Source organism: Ursus maritimus, unplaced genomic scaffold (genome assembly GCF_017311325.1).
Source record: "Ursus maritimus isolate PB19 unplaced genomic scaffold, ASM1731132v1 scaffold_21, whole genome shotgun sequence".
Classification (NCBI taxonomy): domain Eukaryota; kingdom Metazoa; phylum Chordata; class Mammalia; order Carnivora; family Ursidae; genus Ursus; species Ursus maritimus.
In genome coordinates, this window is record NW_024424564.1 from 57,039,021 (window position 1) to 57,053,895 (window position 14,875).

General features: G+C 57.4%; 1 protein-coding gene across 1 annotated transcript in view; it reads left to right on the top strand.

Moving 5' to 3' along the window:
* The window catches only part of MAPK8IP2 (mitogen-activated protein kinase 8 interacting protein 2), an 11,647-nt gene extending 5,005 nt beyond the window's left edge, over window positions 1-6,642 (top strand). The window contains exons 6-12 of the mRNA XM_040637790.1: window positions 1,136-1,211; window positions 1,344-1,516; window positions 1,611-1,720; window positions 2,444-2,548; window positions 2,693-2,763; window positions 5,404-5,502; window positions 5,892-6,642. Coding sequence (XP_040493724.1) covers window positions 1,136-1,211; window positions 1,344-1,516; window positions 1,611-1,720; window positions 2,444-2,548; window positions 2,693-2,763; window positions 5,404-5,502; window positions 5,892-5,964 — 707 coding nt within the window. The 3' untranslated portion in view covers window positions 5,965-6,642. The remainder of the gene's footprint in view (window positions 1-1,135; window positions 1,212-1,343; window positions 1,517-1,610; window positions 1,721-2,443; window positions 2,549-2,692; window positions 2,764-5,403; window positions 5,503-5,891) is intronic.
* Window positions 6,643-14,875: the final 8,233 nt, after the last annotated feature.

A 14,875-nucleotide genomic window follows, 5' to 3' on the forward strand; every position in this document is an offset into this window, starting at 1 on the left:
CGACGACACCAACAGCGAGTACGAGTCCGGGTCTGAGTCCGAGCCAGACCTCAGCGAGGACGCCGACTCGCCCTGGCTGCTCAGCAACCTCGTGAGCCGCATGATCTCCGAGGGCTCCTCACCCATCCGCTGCCCCGGCCAGTGCCTGTCTCCCGCATCGCGTCCTTCCGGCGAGCCCGCGTCGCCCGTAGGGGGTGCCGCGGAGGCCCCTGAGGCGGCTGCAGGGCCGGGCGGCGTGGAGCTGGTGGACATGGAGACGCTGTGCGGGCCGCCGCCCCCCGCGCCCTCCGCGCCACGGCCTGGCCCCGCCCAGCCCGGGCCCTGCCTCTTCCTCAGCAACCCCACGCGCGACACCATCACGCCTCTGTGGGCCGCTGCAGGCCGCAGCGCCCGCCCTGGCCGCGCCTGTTCCGCCGCCTGCTCAGAGGAGGACGATGAGGACGAAGAGGAGGAGGATGCTGATGACAAGGCGGGGCCCCCCGGCGGGAGGGGCGTGGGCCCCGCTGCGCCGCTGGACGCGTCACTGGTGTATGACGCGGTCAAGTACACGCTGGTGGTGGACGAGCACACGCAGCTGGAGCTGGTAAGCCTGCGGCGCTGCGCGGGCCTGGGCGACGACAGCTCAGAGGACAGCGGCGGCGAGGCCAGCGAGGAAGAGACGGCGGCCACACTTCTGGGTGGTGGTCAGGGCCCGGAGGACGCCTCCCCAGACAGCCCTGACCTCACCTTCTCTAAGAAGTTCCTCAATGTCTTTGTCAACAGCACATCTCGTTCTTCCAGTGAGTGGGAGGTGGGGAAAGGGGGACGGTCCCCGGGGAACAGGCAGATTCCCCAGAGCACCCAGGGCAGCCCGAGGGTCTCAGGGTGGCCAGGGCTAGGCACTGCCCTCTTACCCAGGACATGTGCCTGGGGCTTTCCCCAGGTCCCCAACAGGGTGGGGAGCGGAGTGGGCTGCTCTGCCTCCAGCCCCTGATGGGCTGGTCCTCCCTCCCTCCGGGCCTCGGGACTCGGGACAGCCCACCCCAGACTTGGGGCGGGGTGGGGGGGGGCAGGGAGGAGGAGCTTGGCCAGGCCTTCAAGTACTTTCCTTCTCCTGCCTTCTGAGTCTCTGTCTTTCCCTGTCTCTGTGTCTCAGGCACGGAGTCCTTTGGTCTTTTTTCCTGCTTGGTAAATGGGGAGGAGAAAGAGCAAACCCATCGGGCTGTCTTCAGGTATGGCCTTTTTCCTGCTTGCTGTCAGCGATCCCCAGCCTCGGTCTACAAACACTGTGGGACCCGGGAGGACAGCACCCACTCAGTTCTGCCTCTCCCCCCGGTGATGACCCACCTCTGACCTGATCTCAGGTTCATCCCTCGCCATCCGGACGAGCTGGAGCTGGACGTGGATGACCCGGTGCTGGTGGAGGCTGAGGAGGATGATTTCTGGTTCCGTGGTTTCAACATGCGCACAGGGGAGCGGGGGGTCTTCCCTGCCTTCTACGCCCATGCAGTGCCCGGCCCTGCCAAGGACCTGCTGGGTGAGGTCCCATCCCCAAGGGGTAGCTTGTCACCCAGCCTGCATCGCCCCCTCCGCCTGCTCTAGGCCCCTTATGACACCCCCCTCCCCCCCAGGGAGCAAGCGGAGTCCCTGCTGGGTGGAGCGCTTCGATGTGCAGTTCCTGGGCTCCGTAGAGGTGCCCTGTCACCAGGGCAATGGCATCCTGTGCGCAGCCATGCAGAAGGTCAGTCTGGAGTCAGCAGTCCACCTCAACCCTGTAGGCTGGCCCAGCAGGCCTCTGGCCACAGAGGGTTCAGATGGTGCCTTGGGAGCCTCAGGGAGCAGGGGTCCCGGCTCTGATTCAGAGGCCTGCGCAGACAGGCCTAGGACAGAGCTTGGCTGGTCTCTTCCTCCTTCCCACCCTCAGTCTAACTGGGCATGCTCTGCCCTCTCTGCTCTGGTTCCAGCACTGCAGGTTTACTGGGTTTAGTGGGGCCTCCACCTTCCCACCGGCCCCTCCCTTCCTTCAGTCCATCTTCTTTTTGTTTGTAAATCAAGACCAACTCTCACAGATCCTTTCCTGGGAGTCATTTGCTCACTCATTCATTCAGTTGGTAGACATTTAGTGAGCCCGCCCATCTACTGGTCCTGTGTTGAGTGGGAAAGCAGCAGAGAAATAGGACAGCCCTGTAGCTGAGAACTCCCATCCAGCCCACGGGGATGGGCAGTGAGGAGGCCAGGGGTGGTGGGGGCCGTGGTCCTGTCTGGAGGAACAGAAGAAAGTGGCAGGCTTAGTGCAGCGAGGTGACCAAGCTGGTCCTGAGCCTGAGGAATGGCTACGACCGCCAGCTCACATCTTCTAGAGTCAGTGCCCGGAGTCTTCGTCCATGTAAAATGTTGCACCACGGGGAGAGAAAGACACCCTTGTAGGCCCTTGAGACCATCTCTCCCCCAACTTCTTCCCCAGATTGCTACTGCCCGGAAGCTGACTGTCCACCTGCGTCCTCCTGCCTCCTGTGACCTTGAGATTTCCCTTCGGGGGGTGAAGCTGAGTCTAAGTGGAGGACCTGAGGTGGGAGTGCAGGGGCCTGAGGCACAGGGGCGGCTGGGGATGGGCAAAGGCAAGAGGGTCTGCTGGAGGGGTGTCTGGCAGGGGTGGCAGACGTGGCCCCAGACCTTGCATCTAACTCAGCGTGCTCTGCCACCTCTTCCCCAGTTCCAGCATTGCAGTCACTTCTTCCAGATGAAGAACATCTCCTTCTGTGGCTGCCATCCCCGCAACAGCTGGTGAGAGCCTTACCCTCCTGAGGCCCCACAAACCCTGAGGGTTGCGTAGATGCAGTCCCCATCCCCCGCCACGCAGACTGCCCCACCTGCACCCACACGGCACCCACTCCGCACTGGGCTCAGGAGACGTGGATCAAACAAGCTGTCATCTGGTCTGGGTGGGGAAACAGAGACACAGATAAGTAAGTGCTGGAAGGGTCTATCAGGGTCTGGCAGATGTCTGTATGGAGCTCCCGTGAGCAAACCTGTAGAGAGGTAGGCGAGTTCTCCTGGAACTCAGGAAGGGACTGAGGACCACTCTGCAAGCCTTGGAAGACAAGTAAGTAATGGGCTGGATCTTGGCAGGGAGCCAGTTGAGCTAAGGCTGTGGGTGTCTTGGGGAGCAGCTAGTATGTGGCTGGAGGGACACTAGGAGTACCTGGGACTCTGTCAAAGAGCTTGTACTTAATCCCATTTGCAGTGGTGTCAGGATGACACCAGTGTGACTCAGTTTGACCATGTGACCATGTGATTCAGGTTGACTAGCTAGCTCTGGCTGCTGCGCAGCCGGATGGAGCCAGGTGTTACTGCAGCAGGCCAGGTGCTGCCGGGGTTATGCAGGCGCGGTGTCCTGGAGGCATTTAGGAGGTGGGACAGGCAGGACCTAGGTTGGCTGGATGCAGAGGCTGACCTGGAGGGAGAATCAAGGGTGACGTGCCGCCTGGCTGATGGGCAGGGAGGGACCCACACACCAAGAGAAGGAGCATGGAGTGAATGGGCCTGACATGCTGGAGAAGTGGCATTCAGATGCAGTTGCAGTGAGATCAAATTGGCTATTTGTTATGTGGGTTTGGAGTGTGGGAGGGAGACGTGGAAGGAGAGACTCAGTTGGGAGCAGGTGGGTCACCATGGCCCAGGTGAACAACATAGGTAGGCAGAGTGAGAAGGGACAGGAGGAAAGGGAGCGAGAGAGCCAGTGTTGTAACCAGCTGGGGGGAGCCACAGGCTTCCTGCCCAGCCAGGCTCCTGCCCACTGATCCCAGTGTCCTCGATGAAGGAAACAGGATGTAGCCAAAACGTCAGGGCCAAAAGACTCGATGGGGTGTTGGAGGAAGCAGGTCTCAGGGCCAGGTAGAGGTGTAGGAAGAACACAGTGGAACTGGGGCTGAGGCTCGTGACAGATCTTGAGTCCAGCACGTGTATCATTTGGACACTTCGTGGTAAAGAGGATGGTAAGAAGGGTTCTATCTGCTGTCTGGGGGATGGTGTCAACCCTCAGCAGGGTCAGAGCCCCGTTTGAGGAGGGAGATACTGCTTTGCAGGCTGCAGACCAAACAGCAGGGAGCTCCAGCACTGCCAGGACTGGTCTGCACGGAGGTCCGCACCCAGATGGGTGGTGGGCTGAGCATGACACTGCCAAGAAGGAAGACAACCTTGATTTCTCAAGAGGGAGACTGCCATGCTCAGGCCTAGACCCCTGAACACTGACCCCAGTGCAAGCCCATGAGAGAAAGATGGTCAGACCAGTGGATCAGGATGGAGGGGAGGGAACCAGCGAGCTGCTGTCCTGGCCCAGATCTTCCTAGTATTTGCTATGTTGGAACTCAGCCCAGTCCCTCACGGTGAGGGGGCACTGATGAGGTAGTGTTGGGTGAACCCTTAACTCATTTCCTCATGGCAGCGGGCAGTCGATGAGGAATGTGCTGGACATGCTGTATCTGGGTGAGGTTGGAGCGTGTGGCCTGTAAGACCACAGACCGCCACAGACTAGCTGTGTGTCCTTGGGCATGTTTCTGACCGTCTCTGGGCCTTACCTCCGTCCTCTAGAGACAAAAGATCAGAGTACCTACCTCACAGGGCTGTTGTGAGGGGTATGTGGGTTAATGGTAGAAGGTGCTGTGCTGCTCGGGGCTCCGTAAGCGACACCCAAGTGTTGGGGACTATAAACGGGATTGAACATGGCGTTTGAAACAAGGCTGTTCGTGGACAACAGGAGCACGTCGCCTTGGCAGTGATGCTGCCGTGTGGATTTCCATCTGGGGGAACCACAGGACCACAGTGCAGTCTGATGCGGACTGGATTAGCCACCGTGAGGGCTCTCAGGTCTCATGCTGCAGAGCGCCGACAGGCCCTCCCTCTGGACAAAGATTTTGTTCATGTCTTCGAGGAACAGATTCAGGAAAGGTCTGAATGAGACAGAGTTGGGCCAGTGAGAGCCAGGGTGGGAGGTTTTTCTCCATGAAGAGGGTTTCACAGATTGGGGGCTGATGCCAAGCCCCAACTCAGAGCTCAGGTAATAGCTGTAAGGTTTGCAGGAGCAGAGGTGCGCCTGTGCAGGCTCCGGGGACTCGCATCTAGAAGGGCAGGAAGGAGGCCCTGCGCTATAGCCTCGGGGCCAGCTCTGAGGGGGGGGCCGCCCCTGTCACGGAGAAATTCACCCAGGTCACCCCCTCCTTGTAGGTGCCCAGCACTGTGCTTGGACTAGAGCCCAAAAACGCATGTTCGGGTCTTGAAGTCGTGTGACCCACACGTTTTTCCCATGCCCTACTTTCTTCCCGAGCTCCCTTTTCCTGACTCTTGTCTCCGGATCCCCGGGGGGGGGGGTGGGGGGCTAGGGTGTGAGTCTGTGCTCTGATGCCCCTCCACGCCAACCCCCTGCAGCTATTTTGGCTTCATCACCAAACACCCTCTGCTGAGCCGCTTTGCCTGCCACGTGTTTGTCTCCCAGGAGTCCATGAGGCCCGTGGCCCAGAGTGTGGGGTAAGCCGGTTGGGGAGTGCCCAGGTGGGAGAGCAGGGCTGGGAAGAGGGGCAGGGAGGTGAAGTCTGGGGAGAAGGCCAGGTGTGGGGTGGAGAGTTTGGGCAGGAGTGAGGGGGAAGGTCAGGTGAGAAGCAATAGAGGTGGAGAGCCGGAAGTGGGTGGGATGCAGATTTGAAGACTTGGGACAGGAGCCTGGGTGGGGTGGGGTGGGGGAGGGTATTTGGGATGGAAGTGACACGGATCCCGGTGCTTGTCATCACTGTTCCCGAAGGGCTGAGGAACGGGGGTCTGGGGATGACGGGCAGGTGGGTGAGGAGGGAGAGCTGCAGGCGTGGGGGGGGCGACTCAGGCGGCTCTGAGTGGCTAGTCGATGACTCTCTCTCCCCCAGCCGCGCCTTCCTCGAGTACTACCAGGAGCACCTGGAGTACGCCTGCCCCACAGAGGACATCTACCTGGAGTAGCCGCCCACTGCTCTCCTGCTGCAGGGGCAGCTGGGGCTGGGTGTGTCTCCAGAAGCCACCACGGCTTTGGCAAGAACTGGATTGGGGGCACGTGGGAACTGATGTCCAGGGAGATTCCTCCTTGCTCCCCAGGGGCTGCGGGAGAGAGGAGTCCTCTCCACTTTCCCTCCAGTCTGTTCTTTCTCTCTGTGTCACCCTCTTCTGCCCCTTGACCTCCTCCTATCTCCTTGTTTCTGTCTCTGCCCCTCTCTCTGCCTGCAAACTCTCGCCCTCCGCTCTTTACTTGGGGTCAGAACTGGGAGGGTTGTAGAGGAAGGCGAGGCTGTAGGTGACAGGTGGCACCAGGCTCCCAGGCGATCCCCTCCTGCCCCTCCCCTGTGATTTATAAAGGAATTTTAATTTTTATAGTGAATCTCAAGGGATTATCCCATCCTTGACCACAGGGACAAAGAGAGGAACCCCCCCCCCCATACTGGCCCACATGGAGCTCAGGGGGAAGCAGGGAGGGGTTCCCCAGAAGGCTCCTGGGGAAGATTAGGAGTAGCTCTTGATGCTTACCCCGAGCCCCCAGATGCTAGGAGGAGGGTGCCCACCCTGGCCCTGGCCACACCAGCGTCCGCTTTGCCGCTGCAAACACTCCCCGCAGTCTAGCACCTCAATAAACTCTCTGCTTGGTGTGACACTGGCTGTTTCTGGGGGGGGGGCGCAGGGGCTGCCCGTGGCAGTGGGGACCAAGACTCCAGGGTGATGGAATCGCGAGAAGATCACCCCTTCAGTGCTCTCCTGCCACCGGCGCCCTGGAGATTCTCCCCAGATGCACTTGATTGGCCAGCAGGGGAACTGAGGCCAGAAAGAAAGGGCAGTGGTCACACTAAATGTGTTCTTCCACCTGCATCAGAGCTCCCGGCTGGGGAGCCGGTAGGGCTCAGATCAGCCTGTGTGGGAGCTCATGGGAGTATATGCACACTTGTGAGTGTATGTGTGAGGGGCCAGTCGGCTCAGATCTTAAAATTGGCATTTAAAAATTCTCCACAGAAAGCCAGAAGAGAGGAGGTGGCCATTTTTCACTAAGCCTCTAGGAGGTTGTAGATGCTTCCAGAGAAAGGGCTTTCCTGGCCCGGGACCTGCGGTTGAGCCCCAGCTCTCGGGTGCTGAGGTCAGCATGGTAGGCAGGGCCTTTCTGAGGGTGGGTCTGGGTCCACCCCGCAGAGCCTGGGACCAGTGCAACCCTGGGAAGACCACAGGTAAAGGTTATGAAATGTGAGCAAAGGGAAGGACAGATTCACTACATAGGAATTTAAAACTAGTGTCTATAAAAATCACATGCCTCTACTCGAATTAAGAATCAATAACTGGCCCAGACCTTTGGCACGTGGACAGCCCCACCAACAGAACGGGGACCCAGACCAGTCTCAGCAGACGGGCAGCTTGTAAACTAGCACACCGGAACCTTCCAACTCCACTGTCAAGAAGACAAAGTAGAATGTCTGTGAGAAGACTTTACTACTGATTAAAGCTGTAAAGAGACAGAGAGCCCTTGATGTGTATGTTTGAGACTTGCCCCCCTCTGCACCTGGGCAGGGAGCATGGCCCTCAGACCCCTCCGGCTGCATCACCGTGGGGACCCACCACCGACCCACCCGCTCCCTCTGCTCTTCCTTCACTGGGTCAGGTGGGAATTCTCCACACCCTTTCACTGCCCTCATCCAGCTCAGGAAAGGCTCTGCATGCCTGCCCACACCTCCACCTCAGCTCCTCCAACTCTCCCCATTTTTCTGTATCATTAACCTTTCCCCCCAGCTGACCCTTTAGGACAGCTATTGGACATGCTTGAGTGTCCTTTTCCCTGGAACAACTCCCTCTCGGTAGGACCCTTCCCTTACAGCCCACCTTCCTTCCACCTCTTTGACCTTTCCTGCACCTCCCTCTCATCCCCTTTCCCTCTGCTCCTTGGATCTCAGGGTTTCCTCTAGCTCAGCTGTCTTGCAGACCCCCTCCCTGGCTTCTTCCCTTGGACTCAATGCCTTCCCTGTGCAGACCACTTGGCTCTGCTGTGTGCGTGTGCATTGGCTCACCAACCCCAGCTGACCTCCAGGCCACTCCTTCAGCCAGTCAGTGGGTTAGGGTTATGACCCTAATGAGAGCACTGAGGTGCAGAGGGCCTGAGCCGCCCAGTAGGGGCTGCGGACCCTTGGAACTCACAGGAGCACTTCCCTACCTGCTCCTGTCCAGCTGTGTTCTGGGTTCTACGTTTTTTTCCTCCGACGCCTGAGTTGGAGCTGCCCTGGATCCCTCATTGCTGCCACCTTCACCCCCACCCCGTCACTCCCAAGTCTGCCCCTTCACCCCGCCCCCCTCCCTGGATCAAACCACCTTGAATCTCCTCCTGTGTCCGTGCATCCAAAGCCTCCTCCAGGCTCCCTGCGTCCACCTGCGTCCGTGCGTCCAAAGCCTCCTCCAGGCTCCCTGCGTCCACCTGAGTCCGTGCGTCCACCTGCCCTGCAACCAGATGAGCTTTTGAACAAACCCCAGCGGGCACTCTCCCTCTTGAACTCTGCAGTGACTCCCTGTGGAAACTGCCCTGCCCCTGCCCCTCTCAGGCACCCCCACCCTCCACCCCATTTCTGCCCCTAGGACCTTTGAGCTTCCTGTGGGCATCCGCTGTCCTCTGTATGTTGCTGGGTGATCTGTCCTCCTGCTGGGTGCTGGGGGCGCGGAGCCTTGGCGTTGGTGAGGTGTCTCTCCTGGCTCCTCCCCTGGCAGAGGCTGTGGAAGACGAGTCCAAGAAAGCAGGGGCGCGGCTGATGCCCCCTCTCCTGGAGCCCAGTGCGGTGCGCGCATGCCCAAGCCCTCGGACCCCCCCCGTGGGAGTGAGCAAGCCTCTAATATCAGGACTCGGACCTCTGGAAATCTGGCTAAGGATTGCATCCTAAATTAAAACCTTTGTACACACTCCTGTTTAAAATATTGAAAGCATAAAAATAATCTAAATTTTGACCAACTAAAGGTATATTTCCTTAATTGAAATTTGGGCAGATATGAAGAAAAGTAATATGGAGATAGTTGTTATGCTCTCATGGGAAAATACGCAGAACCTATGCTAGAAACTAGGTGTTGAGAAGAGTGAGCGTGAAGAAGGCTAACAGTCTGTTTCTCTTCCTGTTTTCCTGTACAATGTCTTAATTGTTTCAAGTATTATTGGTGCTTATTAGAGACCCCCAAATGCAAATAGAAACATGCACAGAAAAACCAAAAATAAAAAAGCAAAGGCATTACTTAAATGCAAGCAAAAAAGGTTATTTGACCACAATAAATGTGCCTGTCTTAGGACTCTGCTGAGGGGTCCACCAGCTTGCCCTCCAGCCAGGCCGAGAACAGCACTCTGGAAAGTCAGTGCTCGTCACCATAAACACTATACAAAATAGAATTTCTCTACTTTTAAGTATTGCTTTTCCATTATAAAGAGCCCATGGTCATTATGGAAATTTTGGAAGCTGCAGAAAATAGAAGGAAGGTTACAAAGTTCTCAAGTCAAAGACAACTCTTGCTGATTCTGTATTGTCGTCCAGTCTTCCTTTCTCTTTCTTTCTTTCTTTCTTTCTTTCTTTCTTTCTTTCTTTCTTTCTTTCTTTCTTTCTTTCTTTTTCTTTCTTTCTTTCTTTCTTCTTTCTTTTTTTAAAGGTTTTATTTAGGGGCGCCTGGGTGGCTCAGTTGTTAAGTGTCTGCCTTTGGCCCAGGGCGTGACCCCAGGGTCCTGGGATCGAGCCCCGCATCAGGCTCCCTGCTCCGCTGGGAAGCCTGCTTCTTCCTCTCCCACTCCTCCTGCTTGTGTTCCTCTCTCGCTGTGTCTCTCTCTCTGTCAAGTAAATATTTACTTGACAGAGAGAGAGAGAGCAAGCAAGCATGACCAGGGGAGAAGCAGGCTCCCCCCTGAGCAGGGAGCCTGATTTAGGGCTCGATCCCATGACCCTGGGATCATGACCCCGGCTGAAGGCAGACGCTTAACCACTGACCCACCCAGGTGTCCCCTCCAGTCTCCTTTCTATATATGGGTTTTTATTTTATTTTGTTTATGACCAGAGAGAGAGATCAGGGGACCCAATGAAGAATTTATGGCAAGAAGATTAAAGCAAAGTCGCCCACGTCACTGTGAAACGAGCTGTGTGCAGTGGGAGATGGTCTTTGTACATGAGTCTCTAGTCATGAAACACAGACCAACAGATACATGATTCAGAAATGTTTGAGCAGCAAGAAAAAGGAGGAAAGCATGGATTTGAAAATCATAAGGTACAACAAACACACGTACACACTGGATTCTGTATTCTACATGTAGACAACACCATTTTTTTTGGATGTCAATGAAAATATATCAACAATAGATCACGTGATAGGTGACTCCAAGCCTTCAGCTCTAAGAGAAAGCCCCAGGGAGATGGGCCTGATCAGTCAGGGTGGGAGGAGTTAAGGCTGGCTTGGCTGCTAGAAGGCCCCCTGGAGAACAGCAGGCTCCTTCCCTTGGTCCTGTGACCTGGGTGCTTGGCCTTTGTCCTCATGACTGCGTGAGGGCTGTTGTATCTTCCAGCGCTGTGCTCAGTTTTGGGCAGGAGGAAAAGCAAGGGCAAATGGGAAGGCAGCGGATCTTGCAAAAGTCCCACGGAGCGCTGCAGTGAGGAGTGGGTAGGAGAGAGGCGGTGGGGGAGGAAGAGCTGGCGTGAAGTCCAAGCTCAAGGCCTCCCTGAACCATCACCGAAAGGATGAGAAACAGGAACACTCACCTGCTGGCTCCTGGCCCCCATAGGCAGAGGGCTGCCCCGGGAGTGCGCACCCTCTGCTCTTCAGGGCAGCTCACAGGCAGACTGAGAGCAGAGTGAAGAAGCAAGTCCTCTTAGGATCGCCCAGCCAGCCACAGCTGAGGTCAGAAGACCTGCCCCCAACCTGTGATCCTTTAAAGCTGAGCAATGTTTCTGACCTCCTCAAAAGAGGCACAGAGAGCGAAACCCATGACCGGGGAGCCCGTGGGAAGACCCGTCTCCACCCGCCAAGCAGGGATCCAAGACCACCCCAGGATGAGGCAGTAAATGGCACCCCCTCTGAAGAGCAGAGCAGCGCTACCAGGCTCCTCACCCCTGAAACGACCACCGTGAGCTGGCCTCACCTGGTTTGCAGGTGTGGACACAGGTGTGGTGGGACCTGTGCAGGTGTGAAGTGCGTGTGGGACAGGAGTTGGTACGCAGCACGGAAGCTCTCCCTGCATGTGCCCCCACCCCGCTGCCTGGGCCACGTTCTGTGGAATTGGCATACAACCCAGCAGACAGGCTGTCTCACATCCAGGTTCCCGTCCTGAGTAGCGCCCACTGAATCAGCTGCCCTGAGTACTGCTCCCTCGTACCTGTGAACGAAGTCCTTTTATCCACAGAACCTGGCAGAGAAGAGGATTAAACAGTTCACCCTGAAAGCTGTCTCAGCCATTGTTTGAGCGGATGGCGGAAAGGCGAACCTGGATTTTATTTTTTTATTTCCTTCGTGCAGAGTTGGAGCAGTCGGCTGCAGACATAGAGGGGTCTGGCGCCTGCCCCGTGCAAAGCCCCACCTCCACAGAACCCCACTCAGGGCCCGGTGGGCCCACCACTCCTTGGCCTTCACCTGCACAGAACACGCTAAGCCGGGCATGCCTGACCCCCTGCACCCCTCCGGGGCACCCTGCATGAGGCTGACAGGCACTGTGGTCAGCACAGGGGCGTGGAGGAAGCCCGCGGGAGGGGGCAGAATGGGCGGGCTCAGCACCGCCAGGACCCTGCCCTGTCCTTCCTCAGGGACTCCACGTAGGGACTGGACTGTGCTGCTCCCATGGGGAGGCATCTCAGGGTGGGTGACTTGTCCAGTCAGGGTGGCAAAGGAGAAGGAGGAGGTCATGCTGTTCAGACACGGTCCTCCCCGTAACGAAGAGTGGCAGGACGGGCACAGACGGACCCCCCGGCTGTGTCTCAGGTCTACCCCAGACACGGCACATTACACTGAACCCTCTGGTGGGGACCGTTCCTCTCCCCGTCAGTCCACATTCGCTGGGATTAGGAGGGTGGGGTTAGTACTTAATTTCCTTCTGTATCAGTGAGCATTTTGTGGTCACGACCAAACTACAAAAACTGACTCTGGATAACTTTTTTTTTTAGGTTGGTGTATATATAGGAAATCAAATATAATTGATAAAACTTTTAAAAAAATATTTTATTTGTTTGACAGAGAGAGTGCGCACAAACAGGAGGGGCAGCAGAGGCAGAGGGAGAAGCAGACTCCCCGCTGAGCAGAGCCCCACGTGGGGCTCGATCCAGGACCCCAGGATCATGACCCGAGCTGAAGGCAGACACCTCACCGACTGAGCCACCCGGGCGTCCCTAAGCTTGGATGACTTAGCCAAAAGGAAATGTAGTGGGAGGGAGCTGGGGACTCCCAGGGTAGAAAAGAAGGCCGACAAGGGTGCTCCAGAGGGTCAGCGGCTGCTTCAGGGGTGGGGGGGCAGCAGCTCCTGCCCCCTGCCTGGCGCAGCTCTGCTGTTGGCCGATGAACCAAGCCCCTTCTCCTGTTCTGTGGGTCCCCACCACCTGGAGATCCATGTCTGGGTGACAGCCAGCAGCTGGACTGACTGCCCCCACTCCAGGTTGGAGGGGGGCTGCAGTTCCCACAGGGCATTGGATGGTCCCTGGGGAGGGCAGGCTCTGGACACCATGTTGTTACAGTGTTTGCAAAACAATGAGGAGATATTTCCACTCTTGCCGTGGAGTCCTGGGCCAGGCCACCCCCCACAACCGCTCTCTCCAGAGCCCTAGGTTCCTGTCAGCTCAGATGGCACCCCAGACCCCTCTTTTTCCCTTGGGTCCCTTTCTTCTGAGACCACCTGAAGAGAGACACCCCTCCTTGCTGTGGGGGGTGTGGGGCTGCCAGGAAAATGGAGTTTGTGCTGGGGGCAGGCTGTCGTGCCTTGCCCCTGTGGCTGTGCCCAGGCCAAGGAGGGATCCTCACACTCAGGGCCCAGGAGGCTGAGGGGGAGGCGTAAGTAAGTGCACTCCTCCCTCTGTTACTTAACCCTGCACCAGGCTGCGGTCAAGGAGGTGACAGGACACGGCAGACCCCGGAAGGCAGTGTCAGGTGCAACAAGGGAAGGGTACACTTACTTTAATGCCGTGATTAAAACACGATTTGCATGAGCACAGAGAACTCAGACTGGGATCGCAGGCATTGCCGGGGCTGCTCTAACAAGCACATGGTACTTTTGTAGTTAAAAACATTCAGGGAAGAGGCAAATTTAAGCATTATTCCATGAAAACATCCCCTTTGCTCCCCCTTCCGGTCACTTGGGGGACAGGCGAGCCCGGGAGCGAGGAGGCGGAGGGGTGGTCTCCCTGCAGGTGCTGTCCCTCTGCCCGCCACGCAGGCCGCTCCAGACGTCCCCTCTTCCTTCCTAACGCAGCACCACCGTGTTTGCTCTGTCCGTTCCAAACACACGTAGCTCCTCCCAGAGGACACTGGGCTCCCGGAGGAGGTCGTGCTTGGGAATGGAAAGCCACCAGTCTGGGGAATGGATCTTAAGTTCACAGGAAAAGGGGCTGTTTTTTAAATCAACAGTGGCAGAGAAGAAAGGGAAGTGCAGGGACATCGCGGACAGCATCTGGGGCCACGACAAGTGTGTGCGTGCGTCTGTGTGCTGCGTGCTCACATGTATGTGCCAGTATGCAGGCGTTTGCAAGTGCGTGTGCACACCGGTGACCGGGTGAGGCGCGGCTGAAACGACAGACCAGCGTCTCTGCTCGCAAAAGCACCACACAAAACCAAGAGTGGTTCAGAGGGTGATAGAGTGTGCTTCTCTCGCAAACCTTGGGTGCAGAGGGTGGGTTTCGACAGCCCTCCTCAGATTTCAGCCGACAGAGAAGCATCCCTGATGTAGTCAATGATTTCTGCATCCCCCTCCCCCAACGATGATACTCTGCAGGACCCGCGCTCTTCCTTTGCCGTGTGTATCAGTGGAATTCTCACTTCTGTTGAGGTTAGGGTACAGATGTGACGACCTAAGCCTGCGGCTTTATTGCTTTACCCACCGCCCTCCAATCAAGTTAGAGAACATTTATAGCCCCTAGTGTCCCTTCTCAGGCAATAGCCACATACCCCCACCCCCACCCGGGAGGAAGGGGCTCCTATCACGCCAGAATCCCACCTGAGATCTCGGGGTTGATGCCAATACCCTTTGCTAGACAGGAAGTGTCACGGAAACAGGGATCATCCCCTCTGGTGGACTGTGCCCCAGCATTATGCACAGCACTTGGTGGTGAGCCAACGACCCAGGTGGGCAGCAGGCCTGCAGGACACCTGTGCCTGGGGCTGTGCGTGGACGTTAGCGCTGGTGCGGTTCTTGCTCAGCGTTTGGTCTCTGGAGGTCATGTACAGACGGTGTGCCCGCTCCAGTTCCCCAGTCCTCACTCTGGAACCAAGGCACCTTGAGCTGACTGCCCCACTGGAAGGGAAGCTGCAGCCTACAGGGGGAGAGCATGCCCAACTCATCTGGGGCCTCTTAATGCCAGCATCAGAGGCTGCAGGGGTCCCCGAGGAAGCCACTGCCCTATGGGGGCAGCCCCAAGACACAGCAGGAGCTGGGGCGTGGTCAGTGTGGCCCCTGAACCAGCCCCGAAGCGATGGGAGAGCCAGCACACCACGTCTGACAGCAGACGCTCACTCTCCAGACCGCCCGTACTCGTACACGTGGTTGCCATACACCCCATTCACGTGGCCCATTCACGTGACTTCCCTGGGCTGAAAGTAACAGATAACCCACCAGCAGTGGCTTAAACATGTAGGGTTTATTATACTGTGAGCTCTGGAGGTAGGCGGCTGCAGACACTGGCTTAGCAGCAGCAGGATGTCT